This window comes from Sardina pilchardus, chromosome 6 (genome assembly GCF_963854185.1).
Source record: "Sardina pilchardus chromosome 6, fSarPil1.1, whole genome shotgun sequence".
Classification (NCBI taxonomy): domain Eukaryota; kingdom Metazoa; phylum Chordata; class Actinopteri; order Clupeiformes; family Clupeidae; genus Sardina; species Sardina pilchardus.
The window spans coordinates 29,887,283-29,906,917 of NC_084999.1; the positions used below are offsets into that span (position 1 = coordinate 29,887,283).

General features: G+C 39.9%; 1 protein-coding gene and 1 long non-coding RNA gene across 4 annotated transcripts; both read right to left on the reverse strand.

Moving 5' to 3' along the window:
- Window positions 1–353: 353 nt before the first annotated feature.
- cnr2 (cannabinoid receptor 2) lies at window positions 354–16,287 on the reverse strand. Of its 2 annotated transcripts, XM_062537808.1 has the most exons (4): window positions 16,163–16,287; window positions 3,803–3,872; window positions 1,740–2,733; window positions 354–946 (listed from the first exon to the last, which is right to left on the reverse strand). In XM_062537808.1, the coding sequence occupies exons 1-4, from the start codon at window positions 16,163–16,165 to the stop codon at window positions 928–930; spliced, it is 1,086 nt and encodes a 361-aa protein (XP_062393792.1). In that variant the 5' UTR covers window positions 16,166–16,287; the 3' UTR covers window positions 354–927. The 2 variants fall into 2 exon arrangements, with proteins under 2 accessions (XP_062393792.1, XP_062393791.1); XM_062537807.1 differs by having other exon boundaries at window positions 354–2,733.
- On the reverse strand, window positions 6,506–8,945 carry LOC134082160 (uncharacterized). 2 transcript variants are annotated; one of them, XR_009939584.1, is made up of 5 exons: window positions 8,687–8,945; window positions 7,749–7,866; window positions 7,515–7,663; window positions 7,162–7,297; window positions 6,506–6,891 (listed from the first exon to the last, which is right to left on the reverse strand). It is a non-coding gene; the product is annotated as an uncharacterized LOC134082160 (long non-coding RNA). The 2 variants fall into 2 exon arrangements; XR_009939585.1 differs by having other exon boundaries at window positions 7,515–7,600; window positions 8,687–8,939.
- Window positions 16,288–19,635: the final 3,348 nt, after the last annotated feature.

Consider the following 19,635-nt stretch of genomic DNA (forward strand, 5'->3'; position numbering starts at 1 on the left):
TGGGTTTAACACTGGTTTAACCCAGGACAACTCTCTACTGCAGATAGGGCTGGTTTACCCAGTTTAACCCAGGACAACTCAGTATTGGTTTAACCCAGGACAACTCTGGGTTTAATGAAGAGCACAGATCCAGGTCAGTCTCGACACTTGTTTAGAGGTTTGCATTTTAACAGTGGTTTGTTTGGTTACATGCACTTACTGACATGTCTAATTCTAGGCTATTTTTGTTTTTCATATTCAGTATAATCTGTGGGATTTACAACTGGGACTAACAACCCATTATTTCTATTGACAAACACAATAACTAGACCACGCTGTCCATGTTTTTGTTTTCTTTATGTTATTGTCATCCGTAGAATCCAGTACTGCCATGCCAGGGGCTTCTCGTTGGACAGTATTCGATCATATGTTTTGAGAATAAATAAAGGTTAAATGAATGAATACATTTCATGTAGTTCCATAAAACAGCCTATACAGAAAAGCTTTGCAGAGTAGACAAACTTGAAAAATACATGTTTCTACACACACAAAGAGCTCTACACACACAATGTGACACACAATCCAGAAAGGGAAAGGTCAGATTTAAAACAGTGCCATAGGTCAGACTGGTGTATGGTTCTCCTTGTAAATCAAATGAAGCCCTAACCTCAGGCTTCAATGAAAACTGTTGCAGGAAGGACTGATCTGAAAGGACATTGGCATTTCATGACATCTGCACATTTTAAACACAGGCTAAAATCTAAAAATACACACACATTTTTTTGTTATTTATCTACAATAGTCAGTATGGAATTATTTAATTACACTGATGGAGACAGACATTTTGGATGTAATACTCAAGACTGCATGATAATGATGGTTATGAAAATGAAATGAAAATCACACTCTAGGTCTGATGCTGCACATTGTTGAGAGAGGCTTGGTGTGTTATTGTGTCTTCCAATTCCTGTATTAATAAACCACATGATAAATACAATGTTATATACAAAAATTGGTAACAGCTTTCTTTAATATGATAATATACAATCTATCTATCTATCTTGAGAGGCCATACTGCTACAATCTTACAACTTAAAGCTGCACTAAAGAAGATTTGCTGTCGAGGTCTCTCTACAATTAAGAAGCGCAATAATAACTTAACTAAATGTGCGTCAAAATACAACAAACTGTAAACATAAGTCCGATACAATATAGAAGGAATGCACCGACATCAGTCTGTAGAAACAGAGCTCCAAATTCTTCTAAGTAGCTATCTATTTGAACTCTGCAGTCTGTAGCAGCTCATTTCATTTTTTTTTTTTATAGCATATTCCTATAGCTATGTATTTTACAAGCAATAATACCTGCAGAGTGTGACAGAAGTGCCGTTCGCCCAATTAAGAGGTTTATGTGCCAACAAAATGATTTTGGAAACATTATTTTAAGGCAAAAGAAAAACTTTTTAGGGAGCCTCACAGAGGTGCTCTATGTGTACAAGTTCTTGATCAGGAATCAAAAATGTTAAACTCCTTAATGACTACTTCACTTCAGTATTTACTGTATCTACTATAATGTGCCTTTTGTCTTACTGAAAACAGATGACTATAATTAAAACAAACAAAACAAAACAAAACAAAACAAAACACACCACACATCAAACGCCATTAGAAAATAAGTGTCCCTCACATTAACATGAACCTTATTGTTCAGCTGTGCTGTGCTGTCTCTGGTCTATCTCTTTACACACAGACACAGCATACCTGCTCTTTCTTTCCTCGTTGTCCACACTTGAGCTACAGTTGCTCCTGTCTTCTCTGCCCTGGTCCTCTGCGCCACATCTGCACCTCCATGATACACAGAGCCGTCTAAACATCCGACACAGCTCCACTCTCAACTCCCTGCAGCGCAGCGCGTACAACAAGGGGTTGACAGACGAGTTCACCAGACAGAGGGTGCTGCAGAAGGCGAACGCCCTCTGCTGGTCAGGGCACAGATCTGCAGACACATCAGCGAGCATGAAGGAGAGAGCCGGCAGCCAGCAGCCCACCATGATCACCAGGATGAGGCCCAGCGTCCGCGCCAGGTGGATGTCCATCCGCATGCGCACCTGCCCTTGCAGGCCAGTGACCGACGCCTCATGTTGGTGGGCTTTCCACAGGATCAAAGTGTAGGACACGATGATGAGCAGGAGAACCACCAGGATGAAGCTGACCCAGCAGGCCAAGTAGCGGTCGTCCACGTAGGGGAAGAGGTCGGAGCATGGACACCTAAGCTCACCATTGCAGCTCCAGCCCATCAGTGGTAAGAAGGAGATAAGGAGGGTGATGGTCCACAAAGCCAGCAGCCCCAGCAGCGCTCGCTGCCGCGTCATCAGCACCTTGTAAATGGGCGCCTGGTAGATGCAGAGGTAACGGTCCAGTGCCGTGAGGAGTAGGCTGCCCACGGAGGCTGTGAAGGACATGGTCACGCCCCCGAGCTTGAAAAGGTAGGCGGCTTGAGTCTCTGGCCGCTGGAAGAGGTGGAAGTCGAGGAAGCTGGTGGTGAAGAAGCAACTGGCGAAGGCGTCGGCCAGCGCCAGGCTGGCGATGAACAGGTAGGAGGGCCGCCGGCGTAGTGTGGCACTGGAGCAGATTATGCCTAGCACCAGGACGTTGTCCAGGAGAGTGACGGGACCGGTCACTAAGAGGATGAAGCCGATGGCCGTCCGCTCAGTCTCATTGAGCACATAGTACCTCTTCAGTAGTGATTCATTTCCTGAGGCAATGTGTGATTGAAAAAAAGGATGTCAAAAATGTCAAATCAATTATAAATTCATTTTTCCATAAGGCATAGAACGTTGACTTTAATTCAAAACTTGTGAAAGTACAGTATTATTTCACATACTAATAACACATAACATAATTCTAAGATCAGTAGAAGGGGTTGTGTAATTATCTTATCAGTAATAGAGAGAGGGTGGATACCGCCGCCCCCATTCATTTCAATGGCTCATGCTAGGATAGCTATACTTCAGCAAAAAGGTTTGAAATTCACCGCAACTATCTTTATCAAACTTATGTTTCACTATCACACGGAGCTCCTTTCCGGCACCATGTTGAGTTAGACATTATGTCTTTGCTGCAGATTGATGGCTGAGCTGGTAATTTTCTGCTGAGAGGACCAGCCAATCCACTTGGACAATATTATTTGTAGATAATTATGCATGATGTGTGTTGTTCATGTGGATTGGTTGATCCTTCCTGCAGGAAACTGCCAGCTCACCCACACAGATGGCATGATTTGTGGATATTGAAGCTCCTAATTGGCTTGTTTGTGAAAATGGTGCCCAAAGTGAGAATCTGGGAAGCATTTTTAAAAATGATGTCTGCCAGCCGGAATACTAATGGTTGAAGCTTAGGCTACCCTCTAAATCCTGTCCCCCTGGTCTGGCAAACCCATTTCTGAATCACCACAAAAAAATAGGGAACAATCACAACTGCTTATCCAGAATGGGGCAGGTTGAAAGACAGCAGGGTATGGGGTTGGGAACCAATGGCCACACTGATGGCATCAGCGTTAAACAATACACATGTTTAATTTAATTGCCCTACTTGGAGAGTGGAGGTGAACTGTGTGCAGGGTCCCAGACTCCTGACATCTGATGTCAGCCAGACAATGTTTCCATGGATTTATGCACATGTCAGTATACAGTGACAGTACATCTCCACGTCGACCTTTGAAGTATTTCAATTTCAATTGTGTGCGTGCAATGTTGTGAGGGTTCATATGGCAACAAATGATGTTTTGTGCCAGACACTGGACTAAATGAAATTAATATATTTACCTGCGAGTGCCGCTAGGGAGCAGTCATTAAGACATGATGATGTGGCCTCCAATGAATTTTCTGTGGTATCCTATAGTATCAGAATAGAAATGCATTGCCCAGTTATAGCATAAATAGCTAAATATCTAACCATCTATCTTTATACTGCTGCAGATGAAAAGAGAGCCGGATAGAAATATTACGCTATAACTGCATTAGTTATTTGCAATTATTGATCCTTGACAGTGCCACCGCCGCTACCACCACGCGCATTACGCACTGTGGCACCAAGGGGCGTCGCATCGGGGCAGTCAATATAAGTAGCTTTACTTTAAACTGCTTTTCATTCTCCCGAACGTTTACAATCAATGTCAAAATACAGCAGCATGTTATACAATGATGATATGGATCTCCTCATCTCCACTATAATTTCAACGTTGTGATAGCCTACTCCAACTTAATTGGCAACGCACGAGTGCGCACGATATGGAGGGGTAGAAAGAGAGAGAGACAACTGTCTTGTCACTGTCGAAAATGTATAGGGTTTCGTTTCACTGAATAAAGGGGAACGTGGCAACTATTTCAACTTAATAAACCCGTTTAGGAAATAATTTGGATGATTAAATGTTCTGTTCTGGTGAAATGTGCGACTTTCCCTTCCCCAGACCGAAAAACAACCTTGCAACATTGGGACTTTTTACCATCCCGGTAAAAGAAGTGAGAAACAGGAAACTCGATCGTGTTTATAGGCTATAGGCTTACTTGTAACATCCACATTGTTCTGCTGAACTTAACCGTTTCGCTAGCTTGTAAACAAATCCATTCTTCGTTACTTTTCCCATGTTATTTAGAAATACTAACACTTTCTCCAGCAGAGGGGGGAGATATAGCTAATATATCCTATCTATATCTATAATATATCATCCGACCATTATCCTTGCCAGAACGCATCGTCAGGTGACATCAAAACGAGTGAGAAAGTTATTAAAGATGCAATAGAGCCAATACTGGTGCATATCAGGCCTACTGTAAATGTTATGCTGAAATTCAGTGGAGATGCACCTATAGCTAAATTGTGCTGACAATGATGTTACATTCAGACATGGGCAGTATTTCAATTATATGTATTTTAAATACGTATTTAATTACTTTAGTGTATTTTGTAATTTGTATTTTGCAGGATTGGAAAAAATCAAATGTACTTTGCAACAAAATACTTTGAGGGGTTGTATTTAGAGTATTTAAAATACTTAAATACTTAACAAAAATCTCATCATTTCCCCCCTCAAATTAGCCAAAAATTCATCACACAGTTAAATATAGCCTCTTACTTAGTATAACCATGACAATATGCTATGCTTATCATAGTCTGGGAGCCAAAGGTCAGAACCTTTAGGACATGAACCCCATGACATGAGGATTTATGTAAGGTATCAACCAAGGTGTCCTGATCTGCAGAAATAATGGAGGAGACTGAGGCAAAAACCTCCCCAATGCGAAACAGTCTCGAGTTTTCACCTCCCAGTTAATTAATTCTGTATATTGAGACATCTTACAGGATGTTACTTTATTTGTCCCCCGTGTTGCCAGTCATGTATGAAGGCAAAAGGCATGCATTTATAGCACAAAAAGGGAAATGCATTTCAATTTAAAAAGGCTAACCTGTTCAATCTGTTGTAGCCTACTACTTTCATTGAATACGGAAAATGATGGTGGGTAGTTTGCTTCGTCAGAGTTGATTCCACTGTTGCAAAGCCTGCTTGTTCTCAGTTCAATCATCGTTTATATTGATATGGGATGCTGATTAAATTTTTTTACTAGATCTATTTCATGGGTAGCCTGATAGTAATGAAGGATCTTTGGCTCCGCCTTCCTACTGTACGTACTTCCGTTCAGTTTTCATTTCACTCCACTACGTAGTCTGGGTCTGCGGTATATTCACAAGTTTTCTCAAGACAAAAATGTGCAGGTCTAATCAGCGAACAGAGGGAGTACACTGTAAAAAATTTACTGTAAAATTTACAGTAACTTACTGGCAACAATTGGCCAGTAAGTTACTGTGAATACCTTTTACAGTAAAGGTACTGTATTTCCATTTACAGTATTTATATATTCACTGTAAAATGAAAAACAATTAAATACTGTGATTTCAGTTGTATTTACAGTAACTTACTGGCCAATTGTTGCCAGTAAGTTACTGTGAAAACCTTTTACAGTAAAGGTGCTGTATTTCCATTTACAGTAACTTACTGGCCAATTGTTGCCAGTAAGTTACTGTGAATACCTTTTACAGTAAAGGTGCTGTATTTCCATTTACAGTAACTTACTGGCCAATTGTTGCCAGTAAGTTACTGTGAATACCTTTTACAGTTAAGGCACTGTATTTCCATTTACAGTAACTTACTGGCCAATTGTTGCCAGTAAGTTACTGTGAATACTTTTTACAGTAAAGGTACCGCATTTTCATTTACAGTATTTTATGTATTCGCTGTAAAGTGAAAAACAATTGATTTTAAATTAAGATTTTTTTTGTTGTTGTTGTATTTACAGTATTGGTTGTTTCCCTGTAAAAGCTAGGTCAGTTAAATACTGTGAATTCAATTGAACTTACATGAGCAATCATTAATAGAATAACTCATATTCCAAAATATTTCAGTTAACTGCAGACAATAAAACAATTTTAACTTTTGTTATTTATTTAAGACATTTCAAATGTGTGACTGAAGTGGATGTTGACAGACAACAGTAGACATGGTTTGAACACAACCACAACCTTATCTGATTTGACACAGATAAGGGGGTTAAAAGCGCAGTGTGTGTAAGTGCAGTATGGCAACTGGCAAGTCTATGTAATGTAGTATAAGGAGTTGTGTGTGTACAGGATGCGGAGTAAAGAAACTCATCCCCAGTCTGTTTTGTGGGTGTTCCCTCAGTCTGCCACGTGGGAACAGAGACGTCTGCTTGACCTCAGTGGTTTAAACAGTCCGTGGTCAGAGCGTGAAATGTCTTTTGAAATACTTTTGGGCCGTTGTTGTACTCTTCTGGTATAGGTATCCTGCAGGGTAGGGAGAGGTGCTCTGATGGTACCTTTCGCAGTAAATGTCAAGTGTCTGAAAAAGAGAAAGAAAGCATACATTACAATTGACCCCGTTCATGAATATACAGTAATTAATGCAAACTACTCCGGTTGTGTGACAAATAAAAGCAAACCCACACTAGTCAGGTAAAATAGATAGAAGTAATGCAGATGTGTACAATACACCACCATAGCAAAGTTTGGGAGTTCACTTTGATATGTCCAGTGTTTTTTTTTTTGGAAAGGGGACATTTCGAAGTGACCCTACACTTCTGAACAGAAGTATGTCTATGTGATATCATACCTAATCTCATAATTGCCTGCGGCAACTCTGCCTTCATGCGAACACCACTTTTCTGATGCCTAACATACTGTAGGCCATCTCCCATCTGACTTGCAATAGCAGCCTCTGGCTCCAGGCTGGGACTTCTGGATGGCTCCTAAAAAGAATAAACAGCAATTGCCATATAATTTGTTAATAAACAGCAATTGCCATACAAAACAAATCATAGCTTTAAAAAACAAGCAAGGCAATCAGATGTAGAAATAGAAATGATAATTACCTTGCCATGAGGCACCCTTGCCACCCTTGTCACCATCTATGTTACTTCTTGATATCAGTTTATTTATGAACATAAATAAAACACAAACACTTACACCATGTTGAGGGCAGCAGCCATGGCTAACAGACATCATCAGGGTAGTGCCATCAGGTAGTGCCATCAGGGTAGACCGACTTCGCCCTGGACAGTTGTTGACAGTTGAGCCCACAAAGTCATAACAGACACATGAAAGGAGGGGATAAACTAAACAGTTACAGACACAAATACAGTAACATGCACACATATTAAATGCTATATGCGTGTGTCTCTATTTGGTGAGTGAACTCACTTGCAGGCTTGGAACTTCTTCCTTATGGAAGTGACACACATTTGGAACATTCCAAAATGCACACAGCCTAAGTGTCTCTGACACAGCGTTCTCAGGGCAGCAGTCCTCACACCACCTACTAACAGAGGGAACAGAATAAACACATGCCTCAATTTAAGTCACCAAACATTGGGCAAATAAAGGCTATAAAATGAATACCATTTAGCCACACACTACCCTTCACAAACTTAAGATCCCTTTACTTATCGGCATGATATTTCTGGTAATTGAAATTCCCCAAATGCTCCCCTTTCACATCCACTATATGACGGATCTATGAGCATGACTATGCAAAACTACAGTTCCTAAATTAGGGGTGAGATAACTTACACATCAGCCTACTTCATTAATTTGTTTTACTGGTCCTCTTTCCAGTTATAGCAACACTACATATTATGCATCAACACTACATGTATTAAGTTTAATGTTAACTACCCATGCCCCATGGAGTTCGCAAAGTAATGTTACTAACTAGCTGCTAACGTTAACAACTTTCACCTGTGTCTGTCTGCTAGCTAACTTCAGCCTTCAGCCTGCATGGTAACAGCCACTTTAAGCTAAGCTACTTGCGTCTGATATTTCATTCAAACTAAAACTCTACATTCATAACGACATATCAGACTGAATTATTGCTATGATATTGACTATCATTCGAAAAATCCCACATGATGGTTAAGTTAGCTACTGGAAAAGTTAACATTAACAGCTAACATCGCTAACGCTAGCGACGTTAGCTCGCTAGTTCTAGCCATAGACAGTAAAAGGTTCTAGCTATCGATATGTGCTATGCTGATTCTAACATGGCAATAATGGCTTTGGTTAACATTTCATTGTGAAAACAATACATTTCTAATAAATTCCCGTTTTCAATTGGCATAAAAAAGTACTGTAATTCTTACCTTGAATATGATGTTTGTACAGAGTTGAAAATTGCAGTCAGATTCATGATTGAAAAGTGACGGTTGAAGTGAAGTCACTCTGACTGGAGTTGAAAAGTCAGGGGTGGGGGATGGGAATTACTGCGTGTGCGCATGCGCTTATCAAGAGGCGATAAGCAGCCGTTAAAAACAATCGTGGAAAATTATTAGGCTGAAATGTGTTATGCTTGCTCAATAGTGTGATCAAAGCCTTAATTCTTGACATCAAATTGACTTTCTCAACCGTCTCTGGTATGTCATTATGAGTTAAAAGAAAGATAAGATTAAAAAAGGGAAAACACAGTAGGCTAGTTTACTTAACTATTTACAGTAGCCTAGGCTGCTAGTGGCTATATTGTGATTTGTTTACAGTAGTGTTTTGACCAGGGTTGGGTAGTAACGGATTACATGTAATCTGGATTACGTAATCAGATTGCAAAAATCAAGTAACTGTAATCAGCCCAGATTTCAATGCAAAAATGTGTAATCAAATTACAGTTACATTGTTGGGGATTACCTGATTACTTTTCATCTTGCAAACAATGCAATTTACTGTAGCCTAACTATCTATTAATTTGATAAGCAGTTCATTCGTTTGTCCACTAGATGACACCATCATCCATGTGCCTGTGTAGTTTCTTGACAAAAAAAACACGTTCAAATCAAAACTCAAAATGGAGGAGCCGTCGACATCTACAGACAGACCGGTTGGGAACGGAACTGGTTGGGAACAATGTATTTAATAGGTGGAAGTATCGCCACAATTTCGAAGTGAAAACCGTGGAAAACAACAATGTGTATGTTATATGCAAGCTGTGTAGACCAAAAATCCAAGTTTTGTCAACGGCGTTGACGTCCACTTCGAATTTGAAGAAACACCTGACGGTAAGTTGAACGTTATTAACATTGGAAGCTAGTTAGCTATCTGAACGACACGATCACCCTCTTACGTGTAGAACTGTGTGTCTTGTTAACTTATGTGACTTAATATTAATTTCTGTACAAACGACGGGTTCGTGAAGAAATGCAAGCACCCTCACCATAAGTGTATCTAAATTAGCTATGTACTAAAAATTAGCTGCTACATTTTACCGTGACTCTAAGAACAGTGCTTTATGGCTGCACCATGTAGGTTAACTTACTGAAAAATGTAAGCTTAATTTACTAAATGTTATTTTATTGTTGTTTTAGAATTTTCTATGACATGGGCAGTGATTGATGTCGTTGTGATAATGTTATACATGTGTAATTTTCTGTCATTTGCTGTATGACTATAATATTCAAATACATTTGATTTCCAAGTCATCTAACGTTAGCTAGCAAGCTAAACGGAACATTCGTTTAGCCGTGCAGCCCGTGTTGGACAGAGGGTTGTCAGTGTCACTGAATGGTATCATGGGTGGTTTTGGTTAATGTTAGTGCTAGGCGTGAGAAAACCGATTGAATCAATTAACCCCGAAAGGCAGTAGATGACGGTCAACTTGCCTGAAAGTTAAAATCGGTTTCTGTTGACATTGTTGTAAAACCTAACGTTTAGGTATACTTGGTAGGTTAAGTTCTGATTGGGGACAGTCTCATGATTCATTTCACCATCAGCAACTTTTGCATTACAGCCTGTGTAAACAGCACACTAGAACATGTATTTCAGATAAAACAGAAGTTGATCAAACATTAATGAGTCAAGGTGAAAAAATGAAAAATAAATGTGTGAGAATAATACTACTACTTATTATTATTTTAATTTGTCCTTTGTGTGATTATTTCAGAGAAAGCATGCTGGAAGTTATGAGAAGGGGCCTGAGCTCGACACAACAGATCAACAACAGCCTGGACCACCTAAAGAAAAGCAAGTGAGGCTCACCCAATTTCAGAGCAACATTTCACAATCCAAGGTGAACTCACTGATGTTGACCTTCATAGTGGATGATGTCCAGTCCTTTAACATACTGGAAGAACCAGCATTTAAAAGACTTATTGAGGGATTAAGTGGGGGAAAAACTGTAATGACCAGAAAGACACTGATGGCTAAACTAAGAAGTGAATACATGGACATGAAGGACAAACTTAAAACCAAATTACAACAAGTTCAGTCAGTCTGCACAACTGCTGATATATGGACAGCTTCAAATAGGAGCTTTTTGGGGGTGACATGCCATTGGATTGAGGAAGGTGAGCTGGACAGGAAATCAGCAGCTCTGGCTTGTGTCAGAATTAAAGGCAGACACACATTTGATGTCATTGCTGCAAAAATTAATGAAATTCACACCACATACAACATCGAACAAAAAGTAGCAGCAACAGTGACAGACAATGGGAGCAACTTTGTTAAAGCTTTCAAAGAATTCTCTGCAAATGATGACGATAATAATGATGAAGAAGAGGTCACTTTTGAGGATGTTGACACCATTTTGTCAGAGGAAACTGATGAGCATGTACACCTTTTTCTTCCGCCACATCAAAGGTGTGCTTCGCACACACTTAACCTCATCGCGACAAAGGATCTCACAACTGTTCTGAAACAGGGGTCAACAAGGAAAGTTTACAACAGTGCAATGGCCAAATGCTCTGCATTATGGAATAAGACCCACAGATCATCACTGGCTGCTGAAGCAGTTGAGGAGATAGGTAAGATGAAATTCATTGTTCCATGTGTTACACGCTGGAACTGCAGTGCAGAAAGTTGTGTCCTTCAGTGAGGTACAGCTGGGGGAAATTTGTGACCGCCTGGAGGTTACCAGGTTACTACCCCATGAAATTGCCTTCTTGAAAGAATATGAAGAGGTCCTGAAGCCTCTCGCTTTTGCTCTTGACCTTCTGCAAGGAGAACATAAATGTTTCTTTGGACTGCTCATACCCACACTTCTTACTCTGAAGAAGAAGCTACGTGAACAGAGAATTTCAACACGCTTTTTCAGTGCTGCCATTCAAGCCATCCTGGCAGCAATAGACAAACGCTTTGCACCAACGTTCACCAGTCAGAATGCAAAAATTGCAACAGCAACAATGCCACAGTTCCGTTTGTGGTGGCTGGCAGAACCTGAGAGAGAGGATATGCGCCAGCTGTTGATATCAGAAGCAAGCCGCCTAGATCCAAATGAAATACCCGAGTCAAATGAGAGTGGGAATTCTGCGCAGTCAGATGAAGATTTCTTCAGCTTTGGACCAGAACACTCCAGTGTCAGAGATGGTGTTGTTGACGAGGTCAGAAAGTTTCTTGAAGGAACAAGCAAGAGCCTTGACTGCCTTAAGGAGTTTCCAAAGGTGAAGAAGCTGTTTCTTAAATATAACACCATCTTACCCTCGAGTGCGCCTGTTGAACGGCTCTTCAGCCATGGTGGCAACATCCTCACACCCCAGAGGAACCGCTTGACAGATGAACATTTTGAACAAGTGCTACTGCTGAGATACAATAGGAAACTTGTTTCTGTGGCCTTTGATTAATGAGCAGATTTGTTTGTCTCTCTTCCACCTTGTGTGTGTGTGTGTGTGTGTGTGTGTGTGTGTGTGTGTGTGTGTGTGTGTGTGTGTGTGTGTGTGTGTGTGTGTGTGTGAGAGGTAGTGGATGGGACAGCTAGGGTTGGGGGGAGGATGAAGAGGGCTGGGGAAGGGGGGGATTGAGGCAGGGAGTGGGGTGGGAAGGGGAGGTTGTTATTGCTGAAAAAAATATTAATAAAAAAACAAAACACAAAACAAAAAAAGATCAATGTACAGATGTGTTGAGAAAAGAAAAAAAGCTGATGTTGAAAAAAGAACATGTTACATTTGTATACTGTTTTAAGATATGTTCAGTTAATGAAATGTGTAGTTAATTCACAATCTGAGAGCAAAAAGGTACAGTAGTGGATGGGATGGCTAGGGTGGGGGGAGGATGAAGAGGGCTGGGGAAGGGGGGGATTGAGGAAGGGAGGAGGGTAGGAAGGGGAGGTTGTTAGAAGGAAGGAGGAGTGGGAGGATTATGCGGGAAGCATGACATGCAGGTGGGAATTCAACTTTTACTCTTTTTTTTCTGTAATTTCTTCCCTCTGTAAGTATTCAGTTCTTCAGTTCAGTGCTGACCCTCACAAAAAACATATTAATAAAAAAACTAAACACAAAACAAAAAAAAGATCAATGTACAGATGTGTTGAGAAAAGAAAAACAGCTGATGTTGAAAAAAGAACATGTTACATTTGTATACTGTTTTAAGATATGTTCAGTTAATGAAATGTGTAGTTAATTCACAATCTGAGAGCAAAAAGGTAGTGGATGGGATGGCTAGGGTGGGGGGAGGATGAAGAGGGCTGGGGAAGGGGGGGATTGAGGAAGGAAGGAGGGTAGGAAGGGGAGGTTGTTAGAAGGAAGGAGGAGTGGGAGGATTATGAGGGAAGCATGACATGCAGGTGGGAATTCAACTTTTACTCTTTTTTTCTGTCATTTCATTAAAAGATTAATGTAAAGATGTGCTGAGAAAAGAAAAAAAGCTGATGTTGAAAAAAGAACATGTTACATTTATATACTGTTTTAAGATATGTTTAGTTTATAAAATGTGTAGTTAATTCACAAACTGAGAGCACAAGATGTAATGAAATAAAGTGAAAAATAAAATGAAAGTTCTTTGGTCAATACTGTGCCAGTGTCTTACTTAAGGTGCATATTTATTGAAGTAATCTAAAAGTAATCCAAAAGTATTCAGATTACGTTACATGTTTTTGGTAATCCAACTGATTACGTAACGAATTACAAAAATTGCCAGGTAATTTGTAATCAGAAATCAATTACATTTCAAAGTAATCTGACCCAACCCTGGTTTTGACTACTGTAATTTCTACGGTAACACTTACAACTGTAATTGTAGTTTACAGTAGAGGTACCGCATTTCCATTTACAGTATTTTATGTATTCACTGTGAAATGAAAACCAATTAAATACTGTGATTTCAGTAGTTTTACAGTAACTTACTGCCCAATTGTTGCCAGCAAGTTACTGTGAATACTTTTTACAGTAAAGGTACCGCATTTCCATTTACAGTATTTTATGCATTCACTGTAAAATGAAAACCAATCAAATACTGTGATTTCAGTTGTATTTACAGTAACTTACTGGCCAATTGTTGAAAAGAAAAAATACAGTAGTTTACTTTACTATTTACAGTACTATAGTGGCTATACTGTGTTTGTTTTACAGTAGTGCTTTGACTACTGTAATGTTTACAGTAACACTTGGACTACTGTAATTGTAGGGGCGTTACCGTAAATTTTACAACATTCTACTGTAAAAAGCATATACAGTAGTGCTACTGTGAAATTTCCTGTAAATAACTGTGAATTTCACAGCCATTTTTTACAGTGTAGCTGAGAACGATGACGTTGAGGTCGCTAGTTTGAGCATGTCACCTCACGACCAAACGTTTATCGATTGGTTATGGCAGATCTGAGAGGCTCTGGGCAGAGTATCCGCATTCAAGGAAATTCATGCTTGGCAATGGAAAGTGTCCAGACTCTCTGTACATTATGAATGTACGAGAGTATGGTAGGACTACTAAGGCTACTTCAGCCCAAAGTAAAGAATTTAGGCCTCTGTCCGCCACCATGATTATTGTGGGGGTATTTTTGTATTTTCTAATTACTAATTACTTGTATTTTAATTAAATACATTTTTCACATCCGTATTTTGTATTTTATTTTGTTACATTTTCTACGCCAGTATTTGTATTTTGTAACAAAATAGTTTTTGATGTATTTGTGCCCACCTCTGGTTACATTACTGTTATGGATATTTATGACCCAAATGGTCAGCAGCGACACTGATCCTGGATAAGTTCAGCTCAGATATTCCTTCAACTCAGCCTCTATTGCCACCTGAAGATTTAGCCAAACCAGCCATATATCCTCTTTGGTTTTGAATCTGTGTTGCATTTAGGATTCAATAAAGGTGAGTCACGCCACTCTGCTCCCTGAAGTGTGCTTTTAGCAGATGTGAACTGACGAAAAATTCTGCTGGAAGCTCCTCAGGGGCTTCAGTAGTGTTAGGTTGCGAGAGTCTTTTAGATAGGCCTATAGATCATGGCTTTTAGCAGGATTGCTCCTGGTCTGTCAGTGTCAACCTTCCATCAGTCAAGAATAAACTGGTGGACACCAATCCAGAGTTCATTCTCCATATGATGATCAGACTGAGCTAGACTACGGGGGGCTGCGTCTAAGTGAATAAAGTAAATACACTGAATAAAGTGATCGAGGCTGAATAGGCGACACACTGCTGTCTGACATCTGACATCAGGTCAGTGAAAGAGGATTATTACTGTAAAGTCTGTGAGCTCCGACAGTCCAAAGACCCCTGGTGGACAAATGCAGAAGCATTTCAAAATGACGAAAGTGAGTCAAATTCCAGATTCATTCAAAGCACATGGGGAGAGTCAACTCACACCTTTTGTTGGCGACATGACATCAGATGTTATGTTGCCATGTGCTGTTGGGGAATTGCACCTTTCTGAAAGCACCTTTCTGAAAGCAGTCTATATTGCTTTTAAAGGCTGTTTTCTTTCAACATAAAAAGGCATTATAATGTACGTATAGTTCGATGGATGGATGGATGGATAGACACAGTTGCATTCAAAAATATCAACACAGCTAACACAGCAATGAAGTGATAGTTTAGTCTTGAGAACCACTGTAGAGAGCTGTGACCATGACATAGATATGCACCAGTGGCGGTACAAATGCAAGGTGTATTAACAGTGCAGAAACAATACTGCAAATTATACAAGTTGGAGATAAGAAATATGCATATCCATGTTCTCATTTAGTTCCCGTTCTATCAAAGGCCAATAATGTTTTATTCTATTGTTGACTTTGAATTAAAAAAATTTCTACATTAAATGTAAATGTTGAGAAAACATTATTTGTAACAAAATTGTGCATGTCATCCATGTTCCTGTTTTGCGTCATCGTCATTGTTCATTGTTAGCTGCACTTCCATTTAGTTGTCTGTGACTGCATTTCATAACAGGGAAGACCTTTTATGCAACCCTGAACAACTAAACTGAGCAACGGTCAAACACACTGTAAGACAGAGACGTCAAACACACTGAACATGTCCGAGACGTCAAACACACTGTACATGTCCTAAGACAGAGAGGGAACTCTCCTCGGTGTTTTGAATGCCTCAAACCCATCAATAACAATTTACAGTATAAAAATGCAAACTTTGTTGTACCACAGGAAATGTAATCTTATAAAGAGCCACTGTGGTTAGATCAGGGTGACAGCAGTTCATAGAGGGAGTCCTCTCTCCGGTTCCATCACAGGAAACCAAATCATCCTCAGTCTTTTTGCATGCAATGAAGCAGCACACAAACATTTTCCTTATTTACAAATAAACAAAACAATAAAGTCAACCTCATCAATTCTAACCACTTACATTCTCATTGTACAAGTGGTAGAGAAGAAGCAATAATGCATTAAGTTATTCACAAAAACTTACCATGACTTTGAGATGGCTTCACTTTTGCTCCTGTTTGACTAAGAGCACCACCAATATTTTTGTTTAACGAGGAACGGACTAACACAATCAATATCCAGCTCTTATATTGACAGCAGCACACTGACTTAGACTGCAAGACAACTCCACATCCCCGTCATCTACAGTACATCATGAGAGGAGAGGAGGGGACAGATAAGGGGCGGAGTGATGGCACAGAAGGAAGGTACAAAATGGCATCTCTATAAGGAGTAATCTCCCCCTCTCTTCTCTGAAGATAAACCCTAACATGAACACACTTCTTCAACCTGGAGAAATGCACATCTAAAAGCACTCTAAACTTTTCTCAAACCTCCTTGTATTCTCCGAACAAAATGGCTAAAAATGAAAGTGGCCAAAGAAGACCTTTTTTTCCCTTCTGGTCTAGATTTTCTTTCAGTTCCCCTGATGAAACCCAGTCAACGTCTTCTGATGAAAACCACAGATAAATACTTTTCTCTTTTTGCTGCCTACACAGAGAGAGCAGTGGCCTAATTCATCTAACACACATATCACTCTTCCAAGGGTCTGCCCCATGAGAATGGATGTGGCCAAAGAGTGAGTGCTATACTCCCTTGCCCCATGGCCTGATTTTCAGGTCCATTTATTCATCTGCTCAGCAACTGGTGTGAAAAGTAGGCGTGTCATGTGGTCACTCAATGTTACCAATTCTAAACGTACAGAGCAGAGGTCTCCAACCTTTTTGGGAAAGAGGGCTCATTCAGACCCTCAAGTCACCTCTAAAATGTGTTTTTTTTTACATTCAAATGATCAGGCCTATGTATAATGCCCAATATTTGGCCTTCATAGACAGACGCATAAGATATAATGCTTAGACATCTTATTCTTCAATATTTCAACATCAATAGCCTATACAACATAACATTGTTGTTCAGATTGGTAATTTCAAAGTTTTTGCAATGCATAGAGAAGAGGCTGTTGGCAATTGGCTTTAACATTTCAATAGCAACTAGAGAAGCACTCAGAGAGCGCAAACCTCCGCCAGGCGAAAACATAACCGCCTCCTGGATCCAGACGGTGATACAGATCACTCCCAAAATGTAATCGTTTCGTCCTTGGGTCATTTCAGAACTTCCCTGAAAATGTCATTGAAATCCAACAAACAAACAAACCCCGATGAAAACATAACCTCCTTGGCGGAGCTAATCAACACAACCCTAGCTTACGGAGAAGTATTTTACAGTTAGTGCGCATCTGAAATGTCTCCATGATCTGACAAAAAAAGGTTTTGTTTCTTACCAGGTATAATGTGGAGCCCTATTTTACAGCATGCATGCCACAAAACTTTCAGCACTACAGCCCACGTAGTAAAGAGGGCCCCTGAGCTGAAGCAATCGTTTTTCAGTCCTTGAACAATCATGCATGACATGGCATAGAACACAGAATGGCCACAGAACTTTCGCAAAGCTAAACCACACATGGAAGATTTTTTCTTACTGTGCGTGTGCGTGTGATCTACTTGTTGGTTATTTTAAGAATAACCGCACTGTGGGCCCCTCATATGTGTCTCGCAAGCTATCCGCTAGAGAACCCTAACAGCATTTCTCAAAGCAAAAAAGTGAACAAAATAAATAAATAAATAATTGAAACTCTCTGTAATCCACGTTTATGAACAGTGAAAATGTCGAAAGTATGCTTTTAAGGATTGTGGGAGATCAATAACATGCTCATCAAAATATTTTAATAAAAACTGTTTATACTGTCATACTGTCTTATTTGCAGGTGACTTTACTTTTATTGCCAGGAGTTCTGATTTTGTGTGCTGCATTACGAGTGGCCTGAGATAGGTGAAAACAATGCAGATATTTTGAGGAGCAGGCAGAGAGGGTTGATGAAGGATCTTTGGAGCAGGGCTTAAGTGGAAAAAGGGCACGCCCCATATTTTGAAAATGAAAATGGAAAAAGAAAAATGCATTAAACACAAATCTACACAGCAAATCTCTGATGTACATTGATCAAAATACGCTCATGGTCATCCAAATATGTAGGCTACTCAAAAGACATGCCTCAGCAATCATTAGATAGACGACCTAACCAATCAGAGCAACTCAATTGCTTATAATAGCTTATTGCTTCTGGTCTTTTTTGAAAGTTATTGCGCTGTCAAAATGCCGCTTGCGCTGCGCTTTGCTGAGTGCAGCGGCAGACCAGTTATTGCGCGCACAAACCACTGAAAGTAATGGGTTTCATAGCGCGTGCCGCGTGTACTGTAATGTGATGGGGCCTTCACAGGGGCGTAGCCAGAGGGGTGGCTCCGGGTGGCACAGGCCACCCTTGAGATTCAATTGGCCACCCCAGGTGCCACCCCATAATCTACGATTCGCCATTGACAGTTGACAGCCAACCTTTCTTCATGCACTTGTAGCGTGTTTGAAATGTCAGACTTCAGAAATGTAAGTAGTAAATACGCTTACAGTTATGGCTATATATGTTTATTGTTTTTAGCATGTCAGTTTGCTGTAGTCCCACAGGCTACTGCATGTGCTAACATGTACATATATCTATTCACCTATCGCATTTGCCACGGCCTTATCTCTCACACACCCAGTATTGAGTCTGTGGAAGTTCACATCATGTAGGCAAATTTTTCTACCTGCCTATTTCTACCTACTCAGTCGACATTTGCTAGGTCAGTAAGTGTTAACTATACTTCTGTAAATACGGCCCTAATGTAATATTGACATTGTGGGAAGTTGGACCTCGGGACCCAAAAGTGGGTCGCGGAACCAATCTGAGTGGGTCGACCTTGTGGTTAAAAATAAATATTGAATCGCCAATATAAAATACTACCTTATCAGATATAATACTGGACCTTTATTTTGAGAAACTTTATTCATAGTCATTTCAGCAGAAACGTTTTTGGATATCGTTATTTGATTCAATCATCAAATCAAATCAAAACACAACTGCAATTTGATAGATATTAAAGAAAGGTAACATCAGAGGTATGAAAGGTAACATCAGAGACGGTTGAAAAATATAAATAAGGTATTTAAGGATCTTTGGTAACATCAACAGTTGAAGGCATCACAAATCTAATGGCAAACATCTGCATGTTCCAAACAAGTAGGCCAGGGACTTATGTAGGCTAGCTCACCATATCCGTTGACTTGAACGCTACAAAAGAGTTGCCTATATGGGTCGCAACTTTATGAACATGGGAAATTGTGGGTTCCAAAGCCAGATGAGAACCTCTGGCAAATTAAACACAGTTTTAAACGTTCCACTTTTGGTTAATTAGCCTAATTCCTGAATTGTTTTTTTTGTTCAGAGCTGAAAATGCAGCTGTTTTTGACAAAGGACAGATGTAGGTTATTGCTAGTGACAAAATATTAGCTTTCAGTGTGGTATGATCTGTTTTTAAATTGCGTGTAATTAAAAAGTGTTTCAATCATCCTGGCTGTCACCTATGTGCT